This window comes from Anser brachyrhynchus (assembly GCF_964034855.1).
Source record: "Anser brachyrhynchus genome assembly, chromosome: 10".
Lineage (NCBI taxonomy): Eukaryota > Metazoa > Chordata > Aves > Anseriformes > Anatidae > Anser > Anser brachyrhynchus.
Window position 1 is genome coordinate 21,012,260 of NC_137705.1, and position 18,881 is coordinate 21,031,140.

Below are 18,881 nucleotides of genomic sequence, written 5' to 3' on the forward strand. Positions count from 1 at the left end.
GAGGACGTTACTGCTGTCTTTACGTGATGAGCTTGCTGGCTCAAAGTTGAACTGGGATCTACACCTTCCTGGATGTGACAAAAAATAAATATGCTGGCAGATGTTATTATTCAATGCTTTCAATTTGACAGTGTTATTTTTTTCCCTTTAGGTTATATCCATGTAACTGCACATCTGACACCACTGCAGGTACCTTCTTCCAGAGGGATTAGCAGGACAGTTCAGCTGCTGTTAGTTAATTGTAGAATCCTGTAAGGGGATGCTGACAAATCTAACAGGTATAGGAGTGGTCTGCTGCGTATGAAGACTTGAAGTTGTGTGAAAGGTGCATCTGTATACACAGCTTAGCTGAGGGAAGAAAAAGCTGGTCTGAAACTTCTGTTTTGGGTGTTTTGGGTTATAAATGGAGCCAAATCCTAAAGGGAATTTTTGGATTAAGCACACTAGAGATACTGTGGTATTTTTTATTATTGTTATTTTTATTTGCTGATGCCTCATTATGCCTAATCTGGCAAGGAGAGAGGTGTTGAAAATATTTCCTTCACTGTTACCCTTTTTGGCATAAAACTAGCAAGCGGTACCCTTGGTTCGCTAGGAGCACCTGGGGCAACTCGCCCTGCCAGGGCTGTGCTCCTCCAAGTCTCTGTGGTAGCAAGGTGCAGCAGAGAAGCTGTGCAAGTGCTGTGCCTCACCTGGCAGCTTCATGAAACTGCCAGCTGCAGCAGTAGACATGAAGCAAGTGGAGGAGAGAAATGTACCGATGCCTTTCTCCATCCTCCCAGGGTATTTATTGTCTGTGCAGGGGGTGTTGGCCGTGCTCGTGATGGATATTCTGTGAAAAGATCACATGCAGAAAGCTGTCCAAGGGAATGAATTAGTTTGAAACCTAGGAAAACTGGTGTGACTGTGTGCCTGTTTGATCTGTATCACACCTGTGATGGTTAAGTGACTTTGCGAGCAGAGCAGCAACAATTGCATTATGAGATGGGGTAGCAGTTGCATTGCCAGGCTGGTGGGATGGACAACAGCCCGTCCTCACACCAAAGCTGTTCTGTGCACTGAATTTGTGCATTGCTGGGATTAAGCACATAAGTGAAGGTGGTAGTTGTCTGGTAGTGAGAGTGGAGTTGGGAATATTTAATCCTGAAGCAGCTGTGCATGAACGCGCCTGTGTCAGCATGCTGCCTAAGAGCCCTCCTTTACTATCAAATCAAATCTGACAGAAAGTAACAGCTCCCGACAGAAAAGATTCTCACCTCCTTTCAACCCCCATCAATTATGCTCTCAAGTTCTTTCACCTATCAGTCAAGCTTGTGTTTGCTCTCTGCCCTTTCAATTAACCATTCAGCCTTGTATATATTTCTGATTCCCCATAGGTCTTCTGTGTAGGCATCATCGAGGCAAGAACGGCACTTGGCACTTCCACCCTGCCAGGCAGTGCTGTCTGCTGCTGAGCACATTTGCCATCCATCTCTCCAGTTTTCAGGAGTGATGAGTAATTCTTTTCAGATCTTCCATTACATTGATTCTAAAAAATGTATCATGGTATCACTGATAAGCTTGTTATAGCACTACATTTTGAATCCCTGGCGTGATGCTGTGTCAAACTGCAAAGCAGTTTTGATGAAAATTGCCTGAGCATAACTACACAAAGAAAGCTAAATATAAATATATATATATAATATATATATATATTTATAAGCTGAAATTTAAAAGATTTGCTATCAGTTCAAAAAAGGCTCACTACTGGGGTCTGCAGTATTCAGTCATGTACTGACAGTGAGTACACACAGCCCAGAATTTTCCAGAGCAAAATGGCTTCGCTACCTAAGCTCCTGAGGGTGAAACATCAGAGAAGTTCCTGAGGGCAGTTCAGTGAGTATTAGCAAAGAGAAATGTGTAGTGGAAGGGTGTATTAATACTGAAGTTTTCAAGAACAGTTTTTAGGTCTGTTTTTCTGAACAACAGCAAGTAACAATGCAGGAAAGGCTGGTTTAATTTCTTAAATTTGCTAATCAAAAAGAAAGCTGAGAGGTCTTTGGATAGGCTTTGTGCAATCAAGAAATCTGCCACCGTCTATAATATATATTTTTTACAAAGGTAAGGAAATTAACTTCTCTCACCCTCTTTTTTATTATTTTTTTTCAGTATACAAAGAACGTGAAACCCTTCTTCTTCAGATCATACGTGAAACCAACTTGGCATTCTTTGTGACCAAATCAGCATACTGCACTGGTGCTAAAAAGGCTGCTTTGGACTAGTTGGTGTTTGAATTGCGTTGTCCTGGCTTCTATGAGCCTTCCTCATGCTTTTCTCCCAGCTTGTCCTGCTCCCCGGTTGTTTAATGTGAGTATGAGAAGACTCCTTTCACTGTCAAGAGTAAGCAGCTCTGTAGGCTGTGCCAGCCATTGTCCCACTAAATAAAACCCTTTCCAGAAGGACGACAAAAAGCAGTATTGGCACGCAATGTTCTCGTTTAAAATATAAAGTACCCGGCTAAAGGTGCTGTGCAATGCAGTAATGTAGCCATAGCTCTTACCTCACTCATTTTCAGAGCAAGTACAAATACAAGCCTGTCTGTCCTGTCAATTGGCACCTACTAGTCCCTTATTAATCAAGCACACACAGATATTGCCAGTCAGGTTGGCTTGCAGCTTGTCACTGCCAATCAAGTTTGTAAACAAAGCACATATATTTTAAATGATACTAAGGATAATAATTAAAATAGATTTGTAGAGTATAAAGCAATATTGATAATTAGTGGCTGTTGTATTGTTTGTTGTTAATGCTACTTTACTGCACATCATATAACTTATGCAGTTATAGAGTTATGCAGATAGACCTGTATGTGTATATGGGTTTTTGTCTGTATATTGGCCACAGATAAAATATCCTTTAATTACAGATGTTTGTAGCATTCAATTTTCTGAGAAATTTAACAAGCATAGCTAAATATTCCATACATATATGGGGAATAATTTGAAAATTGCCTGATAATTTGAAAATCAAGTAAGTACAGATATCATTGGTATATTTAATTATGACAAGTAAAACTAATAGAACCAGGGAATCTGAAAATTTGAACAGCAGGTTTTACACTTGCACATGGGAAACTTAACTGTGGGTTTAACAACTAATCTAATAAAACAAATTAAAGAAATCGGACACTGAAGTTCGTTCCCAGTATTTTCATTTGACAGTCTCACTGTGCATTATGCTGTAGAATGCTGCCTGCTATCCTGCAAGGCTGAAGAATAAAACAGAGCTTATGAGAAAAATCCTTGTGAAGGTAAAAGCATGCAGGGGTATTGAGGCAAAGGAAGAAATGACAATACTACGTTGAAAGATGGCTCCAATGTTTTCTTGCTAGCAGAGTGATTTTGACAGAGACAATGCGGCAAAAGCATTGAGCTTTGCTTTGCTTTGTTGGTCTGACAGAGGTTATGTTAATTGCTTTTGGACAGACAGTAACACCTATCACAGGATGAATGCATTTGTCACAGGTCTGCTAACGAATAGGAATTCAAGAGCAAACACAGGTGTAAAAGTCCTAAATAGATTTTTTTAGGCTTATTTCTTTCATAAGGGTCATTTTTCTTATAAAAGGCAAATTATGTACATTCCTTTTGCATTAGTCACCAATAAAGAAGTATCTGACTATTCCAAAACACGTAATATGTAGTTTTAAGTAAGGGCTGGTGATGTATTCCTAGAAATAGTTGAGGAAGGCAGGTATTTCTGCAAATTTCAATAGATTTAAATTTTAAGTCTTGATTAACAGTCCTGTATTTCATGTAAGTTTTATTCAAAATAAGCATTCTAGCATTCTGCTGTGTTTATCCCAGAAGCCTGAAAAGACGTTGAACATTTCAAAGTGATTTATAACTTGCACTTAAGAATACCCATAGATAACAAAGGAAAAATCCTGCAAGAAAAGTGGAAAGCATAAATAAGGGTGTCTTTAAAAGCATGTTCCTATTCCATTTTTTTTAATGCTAAATGGAGTAGTGCATTAGTTACTTTAATTATTAATATATGAATGCATTTTGGTAATTATTAATATATCAATGTAATTAGTTACATTAATGAATAAGTTTAATGATTACAATAGCCTTGAATTTTAAATGAATGTATTCATTGAATGAAAATTTGTCTGTATGTTGGTAGTAGATGTCAGAGCCCTTATTTGAACAGAATTTGTTGCCCTCTGCAGAGCGTGTTTGGCTATTTTTGTGCAAAACTGGCACTTCTGTGACTGAAAATCCTCAGAGAGCTTCAGTACAGTGCTAAAAACAACAATGGAGATGAAGGCAAGTGAGATTTTATGCCTTTGCAAATTTTGTTAATTAGCATAGGACTGTATTGATATGGAGACATACATGAGATGTTTTCATTTCACTGCAAAAACACATAGTAAGTAAATAACTGACATTACCAAATTCACCTGCGAACCACAAACCTAGCCTTTGAGTGGACAAATGAAAAATATATTGTGTTTTCTCCTCTGAAATACCTATACAGAAAGACTATTTCTTTTGCATAGAGGTGTGGGTCAAGATTAGTGCTTTGATTTTAATAAATACAAAAAAAGAAATGCAATATAATGTTGTGCAACAGTCACACATGCTGCATCAACATACATTGTCTTATTTTTGTCACTGTCTTGCATGCTCTTTCATGTGAGTTTTGCTGTACTGGTCTGGCAGATTTCTGGGTGACCAAAGCGGTGTTTCTGTAGTCTTGCCTTGCAGAAGTTCTGGGAGACATCTGGATCTGTGTGCCAGGCAAGTTTCTGTTAAGTTTGTGAAAAAATGGCTAAGCAAATTATTGCCACAGCTTTCTTTGTAGGACAACAACTTGCAGAGAAGCTTTCTGAGTCTTGTTGAAACATTTTCTTTACCTGTTGGTCTGATGATAATAGACAGGAGAATATCTGTAACTAATAATTCTCTCATTTGGAAATTCATCAGATTCCACAGACATAAATGTATGCCCATTGTAAAAGAGTAATTCATTTGGATTTCCTTCATGACTGAAAATGAGGCCTTGATTACTGTTCTGGAAGTAACCTGGGAAGTGAAGGCTGCTCTGGCCATTTAGTGAAGTAATCAGTTGCAGTAATAGCATAATAGTAGCCTGCTGGTAGTGTTTCAGAAGGCTTTACTCAAGTTATGTCCACCCCAATCTTTTTTTAACCTGCCAGCTGAATTCCAACAAATATTGCTAAGTTACAAAACAGAAGACAAGCCCTGCCACTGTAGATAGTGTTGATTTTATATGAACAGGCTTGTCTAACACTTTCTTCATAAAATAATATATGATAAACTAATAAAGGACCTGAGTAAGTGGAATGAACGTGCATTGGTAAATGTCATCCCATTCATTCAACGTGTCCAGTTCATTTTACAGCAATTATTTAGCTTTTAGGTTTCTTTGGTGATTTGCGTAATTGCAGGTGTATATTCTGAAGTTGTCCATGTAGTGACAGCCTCACCAGGCCATTTCATGGTCTATGAAATTTCTTCTCTGGGAAATTATGGACTATTCTGGGGGAATGGAGGAGTCCATTTGGACAAGTGAAATCAAGCCTGCCATATTCAAGAAAATGATTTGTCAAGTCAATTTGAAGCAAGCTCATCAAACTTTGCAGAGCAGTAATGATGATAAAATTATTTCATATTGGACTTGCAAAAGCATCCTATGAAAATGCTTTTCTGTTACTAGTGGTTGCTGATAGATTTGACCTTGTGACTGAAAGCTGAAAAACAGTATGAACAGTATGAACAGTGTATGAACAGTACTATGAATTGTTTGAGTCATTGAAACCCCTAGATTGCTTTTGGTGGTTTTTTGTTTGCTTGCTTGCTGTTGTTGTTTTAATTGGAAGAATTACAGACGTGTTTAGTTCTAGTAGCATTTGAAGAAAGTTTAAAAAAAAAATCAGGAGTAATTGCTCAATTGATTTAGTGGTAGTCATTCTGTTTATCCATAAGATTGGTGAATATCAATGAAAATACCATGTGAAACATGGCTACTATATGTGGGTCACAGTATTGAATAAATCTTGTGCCTAATTCACAATAAAAAATATTTCTAAAATGAGATATAAAAATGAAATTATTTTTTGAAGTTACAAACTTTAGCTGGAATGATAATTGCTCAACTCGACAATTCAACAATATCTTGGATTTAAAAAAGAAAAAAAAAGTCTCCAGAAATCTCCAGAGGAGAGCTAGCGACTGCAGACTATATGCTGGAATTATATTGACAATGGCATAGGATGGGTGGAGAGGTGCACAGTTCATTCTTATTTTCTTAGTCCAGAATGAGCAGTATATTGCAGTGAAGTTCTCTGGAGCCTGGCAGCCTGCTGTCTGAGCACTGCAGGCAGCTGAAAATCATAACTGGAGCCCAGGAAGAGCTCGCGTGATTCTGTGTTAGATTCTGTGACCTAATTCCACCTCTAAAATCGTGAAATGTTGTTTCCAGTTGTAGAGGGCAGAAATTAGATACATAAGTATAGACAGGATTTGAGACAGAAGTAGGAGAGGGTAGTTGCACTGCTGTTTGTGTCTTGTAAATATACTTCCAAAATGACGGCCCAGTACTACAGATTTTTTAACATTCTCCTTCAGAGTTAGTTACAGTTCTCCCCCCCACTCCCTGCCAGACAAACAACATATCATCTGGGATGAATCACTGAAATATCATTTAGCCAATGAAGTTCACATTTGCTGACAATCTGTTCCACAAAAACAAATATCTATGAATGAATTATGCAGTTGCACTGAGAAACAGGAGATGAACCCTTTCAATAACATGACAGTATATATTCTGGTTGCGTTTGCTGCTCATTTCACAGGAAAACTGCTGATTAAAATTATTTAATTGTGTTAACGTAGTGCGTGAGAGTCTTGGCTATGCGCCATAAGCCTATTATAGAAAACACTACCAAAATAGGAAATTAAAAGAAAACTTCCTTGCTGTTGGCTCTTGTTAAATAGTGAGTAGGTATAGTTGTCAGTGATTTACGTTGTTCAGGAATAAAGCCTGATCTTGACTATCAGTTAGCTGAAAGAATGCATAGTAAGTGGAAAAATATGTATTAAGTTTTAGAAATCTGAATGACGTGTCTTTCATTTGTCTACATACAAGTAGGGTTTCCTTGCTTCAACTGCTTAGAGGGATTTGATGCTGGGAAGGATTTGCAAGAGCACCGAACTAAGATGGTTTTAAGTATAACAGCGCCTCTTTCACTTGCTTTCCTGCAGAAGCTCCCAAATAGCTTCTCCTTTGGAGACAGGAAGGTTGGTGTGGCCAGTAGGTGCTATGTGGCAGTATTGTTTAAAAACATATTGCAGTGTGCCCTGTAGCTGGCTTGTGTGCTGACAAGTGTCATGGAAACAGAAGGCTGATCTGTGGGTGCATTCCCCTCCCCTCTCTCTCCCACTTGTCCCATAAAAAGATGTTAAATGTCTTAAATGAATAGCATTGCTTGTCCTTGATGTGTAAATAATGTGAGTACAGGATGAGTTGTCCCTGTTTCCAATAGATGAGTTGTAAACTGATGCTTCGTACCTTGTTCATTAACTTGGAACAATGTTGTCAGGATTAGAAAGGGTTTTATGGAGTACTTCAAATTAAGTTGTTTGGTGCGCTTATATTTGATTCAGCTGGCTTTGCTAAAACTGTGATTTAATTCATGTGTATAATACAGCTGAATTTACCACACCATTAGTATTTGGACTTAATGTTATGTATACCTATATTAACATCAAAAATGCTTTAGCTAAGCCAGCGTTAGTACTTACTTTTCATGAAAAAAAAATAATCTGAGAGCTATAGTTTTTTAGTTGCTTTTTCTAAAAATAAATAAAAAACCCTTCATCACTCATGCAGCACTGAAAAGAAATCAAGGATTGCTTGATTGGCTTTTAGTCACCGCCATATGCTTTTTTCCTTAGCAAAGGGCAGTAGGAAATTATTGCATTACACAAGTGGAATTTAAAATGTTGCTGATGTACTTAAGGATGCTCTTTCCTGAGAAGAATCATTATGTATGACCATGCTCTTTAAAAATGTGATTACAACAGTTCAGCAGATGGTAGACACTTGGGGTCAGCTCTAAGGAGATCTGTATTTACAGTGTATTAATAATGGTTTAAACTTTCTCATAAATAGATGTTGATTAATTTTAAATCCATTTGTAGAAACCTAGCATTGCCAGACTATTTCCTGAAACCACAATACAAAGTATGATAAACACCATCCGTTAATCCAGACTAATGTACTCCACACGTTAAAAAAATTCACTAAAAGGATTAATGTAATTTTTCAAACATGAAAAAAAACAGATTGTATATTTCATATGTACTTTGTGTGTTGGATTTTTGACAGTCAACTCTTTTCGATGATAGAATTATGTGTTTTTATCCTTTGCTGTAACATACTTTCAAATAATTTATATTTAATTTTATATTCTGTTTGGGATTTCTTTTTCACTTTGTCACACAGCTATTTCATACCATTGAGTGGAAAATAGATTAATCCAATCAGGTGAAACAGCAGGAGGAAAATTTAGGAAAAGCCTATTTTAAAGACAGTCTGACATAATTTTGCTGGAAATAAATAGCATTAAACAATGATTCTTAACCTTTGGCATATTTTGACCCTGTATTCTGAGTTTGAACCATATGACAGTATAGGACTTATCTACAAATCCTAACACCTGTTTGGAAGCCCCAGTCTAAAAATCATTGGGCTGAAATCTTGATCAGTTTATGTTAGTAAGGGTTTTAGCGTGCTCTCAAGGGAGTGAGGAGGCACAGTGTTTGTAAATATCTAAAATATCTATGCGTATGCATGCATACAGATGTACATAGTTTGGATATAGCATCTAAATATACAATCAAGTATGTATATTTGTATGGCTCTGTATGTGAGCAAGCAAATGCAGGAGCATATCCTCAGTGACGTCAGATAACTTTCTGAAATTTAAGAGCAATTAAATTAAAAATTTGACCAACAGCTGATACTAGATCACAATTAACAAAAACATGGACAAGTTTAGGTTTACAGAGTCATTTTATCTTCTTCCTAAAAGCTTGGCTAAGAGAGAAACTCTCAGCATATTTTAAGCAGTGGAGAATTTATAGGCCAAAAAGAAAAAATAAGTTGATCTGCAATTGCTATGAGTCAGTTATCGTGTTCTTGAAATTTTTTCAAGTAACATTTCAATATTGGATCTAGAGGGTGAAGAACTGATGTTGAGCTTTCAGCTTAACTTTAATGTTACAATTTTGTGTATATAAATATATGTGTGTATATATATATATATTTTTTTCATAAAAGACATAAACAAAAAATGCAGAGTTTTTTGAACTCCTTTGCAGAGTTCCCTCCCTTTTCATTCTTTGTCTGTTTCAGAAAGGTAGTGGCTAGAAATTGCCCATACAACAGTAGCTCTAGGAACTCCACATTTTGGCACCGTTTCGACAAGGGCCACAGAATTGAGGACTCCTTACCAAGATCTAAGCAGTGAAAAAATTATTTTTCATCTTTGGTTGGCATCTTGTTAATTGTGACCTGGATTGAATTGTAAAGCTTTAGCCTTTGTGTGCCTTCCCACTGAAATGGATAAAACCTAAGAAAGCTCAAAATGTGTGTAAGTATCATAATGTAGTCCAAAGCAAGCAGTTACAGGTGCCAAAGAAGTCGAAGACTGACAGAAAGACAGATCCTTTGTCATTGTTAAAGCTATTGCTTTTACACTGTAAAATGGATTAATCCCAATCAGTAAAACACTTAACGTACATCTTGAAATCACACTAAACTTAAGAACATACTTTTAATTCAAATGGTGTGGGCTTCAGAATATGCTTATACCCTTTTACTGCACTGGGACAAAGGAACAATTATGATATTCTTGTGAGGTGACCTCATCTTTATGCCCACTTCCAGTCTGTTTTTCAGCTCAGCATGCAATAACTTTGTACTCTGATCTTTGTCTTCAATTCCTACATGCTTATGCATAGTCTATTTTGGATGGCTAACGTAGCTCATCAGAGTTTGAATGCTTTGAATACATTGTCATTCTGATGTCAGTAGTTCCTAGTCCTTGTTAATTCATTTATAAGTTGAATAAAATTCTATCTTTGCACCCTATGCCTCAAAAATTAATGATTGTATACCTTATAACGTAGCTGTACTTTATAAAGCATGATTTTATAAGCTCTACCAAAGACGTATGATGGCTCAGTCTTCAGTCTTATATCTTAGCAGGATTTTTTCACTAATGTCTCTCAGTGTCAATAATGACACTTCACTGTCTGACTCCTGTGTTGCTAGCATAATGGCTCGTTCCCTATCTGTTCTCTATCCAGTTGTCCTTTCTCAAGATGTTTTCCTAGGCTGTTGCTGAAGATTTCCTTCTGGTTTCTGGCCATTGCTCTTTGTCTGCTTTATCTTCTGTGTCTATAACTGAGAATCTTCCAGCTGAGCAGCTTCTGAGGCCATGACTCAAGCAGAAGAAAAAAGGGCTCCTTCCTGCATCAGTAAGCTATTTGGGAGGCAACACAGACGGTCAGTGCCTTGAGGGTACTGACTACATTTAAGGTCTTCAAAATTTATTTTACAATTGGGAAAATAGAACTCTGTCTCCTGTCTCATTATCGTGAGACTTGTTCTTTGTATTCAGTTTTTTAAAATAGTTTTTCCAAACTGGGGGCTAGAACTGTGAATCACCTTGCACATCTACTAACTGCCTTCTGTAATAAGAGTGTTATGTATTATATATATGAATTCTTTGTGATATATGCAAGAGACAGACTGCTTTGGTTTCATTCCCAGTCCTGCCATGTGTAAATATGGAGAGTTCCTCTTTACCCAAATATGCTATTTCCTAATACTCCTGACTTCATTTTTTCACCAAGCTTGTGCTTACTTAGCAGTGTGATTTTTCATTTACTAAAACTGCTGCTTAATTTATACATCGAACTCACTCGTCTAATCCTTTCAGGTTAAATTTGAGTAGATAAATTTGGTAGCTGGTTTCTGAGTTCTTAATAAACCTAAATGAATTTTACAGTCTGTAATAACATTCATATTAAATATTTTCTGAAATATTTAGAGCAGTATTAGCAGTTCGTGAAATGTATTAATTTTGAACATTTTTTGAATGCTTTGCCACAAGTATTTCTATTCTTTTTTTTTTTTTTTTAACCAATTACTAATAACAGTGTTGATCTTTCTGTTTGGTTTATCAAGTGACATGCTAAAGAACATTCCAGTACTTTAATTTGCGCAGAATGTTTTTCTCTTCTGCACTGTATCGTCATTACTGCTGGATATTCCTAAGTTCATTACTACATAAACCAGCTATGTTAAAACAGTGTGATTGTATTTTTGGAAGCAAGGAAAAGAGCATCAAGTACATTAGTGAAATACTTCATAATGACCTCTGTTATAATTCTTTCGGATCCATTAAAACTGTCTGTGCATAGTAAGTGCCATAATCATAGAATAATAGGGAGCCTGTGGTAGCCCAGAAGATGCTTGATACTGAAGAAATTCATTTGCAGCTGTCCTTGAACCTTGACTGTTTATTGTGATGGTACTAAATAGTCCTTGACTGAAGTGTACATTTGTTGTTCATGTCTATAGTGTAGGTATTTTAGCAATGCTTAGGAGTACTTGCTTTTACTCTCTTAATGTAAGATGGTAGCAAGAGCGTGAGAAGTTTCAGCAGTTCGCATCTGCTGCAGTAAAAGAAAATGTTTGACTTTCTGCCCAGCATTGCTAAATACAGAAACTTAGAAAACAGGAATTTAAAAATATCCTTTCCCTTGAAAATGCTCTGTGATGCTATTTCCCAGGATATATGTTTGTTGTTGTTGTTGTTTTTAATAGTGTGGTGATGGGATTTTTTTTGTGCTAAAATGTATGTGTTAGAATTCATTGTTTAATTTAGTCAGATGTAAGTTGTAACTAGGAAGTGCAAAGATGTGGGTTATGTACAGGAAATTCAGCAATTAGGGTGGCATAATTGTACTTTGATCTTGGCTTGTGTTCCCTACATTCCTACCTCACAAAAACATGGTGAAGTCTCTCTAAACATTTAAAAGCTGAATATTATAGATATCCTAAGTACTATCTTATGCTGTTTAATACAGTTATCAAACATTTGTCAGTCACACAGTGACTGCATGCCATAGCACTGGATATGTGTGGTGGGTCTGGCATTACCCACACCACCCATCACTGAGAACAGCTGCTAAGTTGTCCATAAGCAAGGCAGACATGCTGCAGTCCAGCTTAAGAACAATTAAGAATAACTTGGACAGTCTGTAAGTTTCTGCCCATGCACTATGGGTGTGTACCTGCACCTACAGGTTTCTCGAGCCCTGTAGGTATCTGCAGCTTTTTAGAATCTTACTAAACTGCTTGGTCTGCTTATGGGGCTCTGCTGTCGAGTCATTTAACCACATGGTAAGGGTGCATGGCTGCGCGTTTTGTTTTGATACCAGGTTAGGGCTGTGGCACAAAGCTGGAGCTGGGTTTACATGGGATTTTTTAGCTGTGTTTCTCTGAGCCCTGAATCCATGTGCTAACAGGTCCCCACAGCACAGTCACACCCCAGCAAGGACAGGGCTGCCAGGGGGTGGGAATCCAGCCAGCTGGACACACGTCTTTCCTAAGACAGCTTTTGGAGTCAGAAGACTTAAAGCATTTAAGCATTTCTCATCTCCAAAGACCTAAACTTGTATTTGTCACAGATTACTTGGTTTGGTTCTTGTTGGTTGTGCGTGCGTTTCCATGTTAGAAAACCCCTGGTTCAGTAGGAAAGCAAATCTCTGTTGGGAGGGTCTGTGGGCAGCAGCAGCAGTAATGCTGCAGAAAGCCTATAGAGCATGAATAGCAACTCTCCCCGTCTTATACCTGTCTGTTTGATCCTACCTTTGTTTTTCATAGCAAATAATCTTTGGCAGAATAAAGTTGGTGGCTACGTGGTAGTATGCACACGTCCTATATATAGCTCAGTCCTTTTAGTTGCTCATTAGTAATTTCCTGCATGGTGGATGCAGCATTCAGACTATACTAAGGAACATAAATCTGTGGCACTCTGGTCACTTACTTTATTAGGATAGGAAAAATCCTTATTATGTTGCAGCAGAAATTCAGCCTAATGCAAGTAGCAGCTGAAACTGTTCCTTAAACTCCATGGAGATTTGGCTTTTAGAATAATTTTGAGGGGATGAGAGCACTACACAGGCTGAAAGCAAAGGCAAAGTACATGAGTGGCTTCATTGTTGGCCCAGATGGCATGACTTAATTAAATAAAATATCTGTGTTGCTTATGTGTTGATGTCTGACACTAGCCCTGGGCCAGGCTTGCAAATAACTGTGGTTTGCTAACGTGTGGCTTTTCAACCAAAATCTGTATTAGCGCTCATGAACCGTGAGTAGTAATGTGGCCTGGGCTTGAGGCACAAGCTGGGTACTGAGAGATGAACAGAGTGGGGCTTGAGGAAGGAATTTCACAACCTTTAAGAGACGGTACGTTTGTGATAGAATATACTTACCGAGAAATCCTAGAAATCAGGCTGGTGGAAAAAAAAATCTGAGCATCTTTGCTAATTGTTTTTCATTTCTTTCAGGTGTGCTAAGACCTTGGTTTTCAGCTGTTGCATTTCAGTGGGAAGCACAGGACATAGGACAAGGGTAGGTATAAACTGAAGTTGTCTTTCACCAGTGTCTGTGGGTAGGGTGTAAAGGTGGCATTGAGGCACCCTTCCATCTCCAGGCTTGCTTCTGATTTTCACCATGTTACAGCAGCTATCAACAGAGCTGTAACTCAGAAAAAGCATTCTAGCCTCCTCATTTTCTGGTGCCGATCAGGGATTTATAACAGTTCCTCACTAGGGGCTGCTAAGGAAATTTCTCTGCTCTACAGCAGTAAGATGTCATCTTCCCTATGGTGGTATTCCTCCCTGGTGTATTCTGCTGTCTCTGTGGCCCCTACTCGCGATCAGAATTTGGGTACCTAGGGAAGCCAAGAGCTGGCATACCAAAATGGTGCTGCTTTTTCCTCTGTTCCCCCAATGGTAAATATCGAGGTTCCACTTTCAGCTATAATGTGTGAAGTTACTGTGAAAAGATGCTGTCTGAGGAGCAAAAACAGACAGTGTATTCATGTCTAGACTAAAGCATGTGCGAGTTTCCAGCTTGGAAAAAAAGGTCCAAAGAAAAGTGCTGAAAGAGGACTAAGTAAAAGTTACCCTGGCCACCTGTAGCTGATTGAGAATGTGAGTAACATAGCGGGAGCAGGGGGAGGTACTCAGGGCAGGGAAGCAAGGAGTGGGAAGGAGTCCATGGAGGGCAGGTAGCAGAAGGGTCAGGTGAAGAGAGTTGCCTCAGACAGTAACTGGAAGTCAGCTGTGATTGTGCGAGCACTTTGTCCATGGAACGATCATACCAATGTTTTTGTTAGAGCAACTAATTTTAGGCAATAAATGTGGTTGTAAACTTGAGTTAGTAGAGATACATCATCTGTTCCTTGACTAGCTTTTGGCTTTGCAAATGAATGCTGTGTCAGACATGCATCTTTGCAGTCAAAAGTTGTGGAAACAAGTCCTTCACATTCAGTGTGTTTGTTTTCTTCCACGTTTTGGTTTCTTTATAGAATCTTCATGAAATGCTTGTCTTTCAGATCTTAAGATTCAGTCTGCAGAACTGAAACATAGCCTGTCAGTGCTCAGAGATGTATCCTTGCAAACCCTAAGCACGAGCATGCTTGTGGTTCAGAATGGATCTTATTATTAATGGATTTGACCTAAATACTTCTAATATTTACTAGGTGGTTTTCCATATCTCTTGGGAAGTATGTGTAGGCAGACATCAGACCTATTCAAACTGAGTCAAAATTCTAAAACCTCCCTTTCAATTAAAATAATCTAATATAGAGGGTTGGTGCATATTGTTTCAATGGTAACCTGAAGGGTTGACTCTTAATTTTAATTCCTACTTAGAAGTTGCACATATCTTGCATTAAGCAAAGATGATTGCCATCTGGAAATTGAAATAATATTCTTTGCTACTCTAGAATTTATATAATTTGTAAAAAACACTGAAAAATTCAGAATATTTCATTCTGCAGTATGTTTCTTTTTTAACTATTAACGCCCTTTTATTCAGACAGAGAAATGAATATCTGGCAACATTTTGTGTTTGATAAAAGGTTGGAAAGCAAGTTTTGAGCTGGGAGAGAAAATAGCATTTGTGATGGCTTTTCCTGCACTCTTTTCAACATCACCCATTTTCAGTGGGGGTGACCTGGTTTATGATCTCTTGTTTAATAAAGCCTGGAAGCACGATGTACCTAGCTTAACATATTTGCCTAAGTAACATTTACTGAAATATAATTTAACCCTAGACTTAAAGGACTATTAAAGTTTCTTTTAACAATATACTTCTAACCTTAGAATCAGTTAAAGAAGAAATGGGTTATGCTTCAGTGCTCAAACTATGTGGATTAAAAAGAAATTCTGACATAGAGGAAAGCATGCAAGTGAAGGCTACCCCGAGGCAGCCTTAATGTGAAAGCTGACAAGCCAGTGCATACTTTCTTGCTTACCAATTTACTCTTTTCAACAAAACGGTGAACCGATCATGGCAACTCCCTCATCACAGAGCATGCATGAATAATCCTGTGAATAAAATAAAATGTGCCTTGCCCTCTGCACCACTTCTCAACTTTGGTTCATGAAAAATTGAGTAATGAAGTATCTAATAGCAATGCATATCTCATCATCGTCAATTAATGGCACTAAAATGAAACCTAGTTTAGCAATATTGAAGAGGTCATGCAAATATCCTGTAGTAAGGTGTGTTTTATGTAAGAACATATTATATTGAAGACGTAATAGTGGCATACATAGAAGGTACTTATGAATAACTGCAAAAGGATATGTGCATACACAAATCTTTTTTTTCGTCCACCTGAGTTTGTTTACTTTCCTCTCTGCAAAATCTCTCCTTGCCATTCTTTTCTGACTATTACAAGTACAGCATTTGCTATCTATTTCATGCTAGCCCTGATAGTATTAAGGGCTGGTGAAAGAAAAACAGTGGGCTTTTATGTGCACTGGTAGCCACTCATTCTTCCTTTTAATTATGTGAATAGTATTGCTCTGATCATTTTGAAAGCTAAAGAGAAAGTTAATGTCTGAAATAATAAAAATGTAATAAAAGTAGATTGTTTGCAGAAAAAAAAAACACTGCATTTTACCTTTTATGTTATTGAATTTGGAACACAGTACTACATAATTCAGCTGAACTGGAACAGTATCTTGTTTCTGCTGTGAGTCTTTGACTATAATTACAATGCTAGCATATCACTTGGTGTCTTATCTGTCGAGTAAAGAATGAGCAAGTTACTGTGAGCCTGTTCTGAGCATTTTTTGCAGAGAAGGAGCCTGCTAGCATCAGATACAGAGCATCACAGAACCAAGAGGCATTTAACTGCTTCAGAAGACTAATGCATTTCTTAAACAATTCTCACAAAAGATTTTGCAATCTGGGAACCCAGCCTCTGAACACATAAACTGTGGTTTGTTTTTCTTTTGTCTCTTTTTGTTGTTGTTTTTTGTTTGTTCATTTGTGGGTTTTGTTGTTTGTTTTTGTTTTTGTTTTTTTTTTCCTGAGGTATCTATGTAGTATAGTACAGTTCTTTTTAAGCATTGGGCAGGTGGAAACTGGCTGACAAAATCACTGAACAGCATTTTCATGCATAGTAACCCCCAGAATTTTGGCTGCAAAAAGGTTTCATCACATTTCTGAAGCCTGTTGTCCATGATGCTGGGATACAGCGATCTTCAAATATTCAGTAAGCCAATTGTTACATTGCATGTAATTAATAGTGAAACAATTCTGCAGGGCTTGGGAAGTGATGGGATTTTTTTGCCAGTTCAGCTTTGATGTTCAGTAAGAAATACTGAAAAGAGACCTTGTATTAAATAAAACATTATTGTAAAAGAACAGGAACATGAAAACATAAGCTTGCAGCATGGAAAGAATATGGAAGAGGAGAAATAGAAGCACTCAAACCAGAAGTAGTTTTCTTTTTTTAGATTGAAGCAGTAACTAATGAAAATATTTGCAATTTGCATAACAGGGAAATAACTCCAATGTGGATCTGCTCTGAGGATGCAGTTTTATACCGTGTAGCTTGGTAGCTCATCTGTCCCAACCTAGGTAGTTGTGTCGCTGCAGGAGCAAAAGGTTTAGTGTGGACTTTGCAAACACAGGCAGGTTTGTGGATGTCTAGGTTGTGTGTGCTGCTGCACTGACTAGAATGAGTAAAATTAAAGCTGATTTGGTACTTGATTAAAGCAAGCTTGGATTTGCACAATTTATTTCAGTGTGGACCTACCCCATGGAAACCTTTGCTTTTAGGGCTGGTTTGTTCAGCCAGCACTGAGATGGCTTATCAGTTTGGGAGCAGCTTGTCTTCCATTTTATTAAACTTTATAAACAGCTTTAATGACTTTAAAGGAACTTTTTGCCTTCTTTGGAGTGCATAAGGCTATCTCAGTTAGACCTATTTACTGACAGAAATTATTAAAGTCCTTCTAATGCTTTAATAGGCCTGTTGGGCACTCCTCCTGTTTTCCTTCTAGCTTGCCAGCTTAGCCCTGGCAATGACATTTTAATCCTATATACCCACCAACGCCACCACCTTGTTTAGCCAGACCAAGAGACTACAGTTCTGGTCATTATATTCATTGCTCTTCACAATAAAACATTTGTACTCAGGCTGTCAGTAAATGTTTCTATTTAACTAGTGATTTAGTGTCCTGGATTATGCTGAAAATACTTTGAACTGATGGTTTTCTTAAAAGGCCAAACCACTTTTTATATTGCATCCAATATTACTTTGAATACACTGGGAAGACTTATCCAGCACTGAATGTTTCTGCAGACTTCTAATAATATGTTAGAAACAAATTCAGGGAATGAAAAATTGCTTTGACAGTCCTCAAAATTCTCACATTTGAGACAAGAAGAGGTGGATTTTATTATCCTTCCTTAGGATTAACCGTGCCCTTAATACCAATGTGTTTCCCTATGCAAAAGCAAGGAGAGTAAATCCCTTAGCAGGTATTTGCTTGCTTCTGAGGTTATGTTTTCCAGGTGATTTGCAGAGTTTTCATATGTGCTTTTCATTAATCTTAGGATGAGTGCCCTGCAAATTCCTAGTCAGCACTTGGAATATCTACCCATTATTTTCTAAATGTGCAGAATTCTTTGTAACTAGCACAGTACTACCTGGTACAAAATCACTGATTTTTGCTAGTTGTGTAGAAAAGTGTTAATTCTCAGAAAACATCCATATATATATATATATGATATGATATATATATGATAAGATACGTATAAGATAAGTATCTTTTTTTTTTTCTTTTCAGACAGCTGAAAACAAGGGAAATCAAATAAACAGCAGCTGATTACAGTTTCTGGGTATGTGGGTTTAATAATAATTCACACATATCATGAAGGCTGTTGAAATTGATACGTCTTTCCATTTAGCTTCCCGTGCTCTAGATCCACTTCTTAAACCTCTCCATGGCTGTGCATGTTCCTCATAAAGTGCTGCCAGAGTCCCACAGCTACAGTCCCTAAGAAGGGACTTTCAGAAGGTTTGAAATGCCGTTGCTGGTATTGTAGCACCAAAACTGCTCAGAAGACTGAAGTGAGATACATGCCCTGACGGAGTATCTTGCACGGTTAAAGAACTCCTTGAGGAAGAGATTCTTGGCACTATCTGTATAAAATGACAGATAATAAAAGTTACTTCAAATAGAAATGTATATTTAAAAAAAATC

At 37.6% G+C, this 18,881-nt stretch overlaps 1 protein-coding gene across 4 annotated transcripts in view; it reads left to right on the top strand.

Moving 5' to 3' along the window:
- LOC308200247 (uncharacterized protein) overlaps positions 1-18,881 on the top strand; it is a 171,369-nt gene that overhangs the window by 112,835 nt on the left and 39,653 nt on the right. For 3 of the 4 annotated variants that reach the window (XR_013955373.1, XR_013955374.1, XR_013955375.1), the window contains exons 3-8: positions 152-189; positions 2,149-2,346; positions 4,214-4,310; positions 4,707-4,784; positions 13,656-13,719; positions 18,465-18,516. Coding sequence is in view for 1 of the 4 variants with exons in the window: in XM_080605623.1 (XP_080461749.1) it covers positions 13,506-13,554; positions 13,656-13,719 (113 nt within the window). In the remaining 3 variants the exon portion in view is untranslated. Of the gene's footprint in view, positions 1-151; positions 190-2,148; positions 2,347-4,213; positions 4,311-4,706; positions 4,785-13,234; positions 13,555-13,655; positions 13,720-18,464; positions 18,517-18,881 lie in introns of those variants that run through there. The other variant, XM_080605623.1, reaches the window with a different exon arrangement.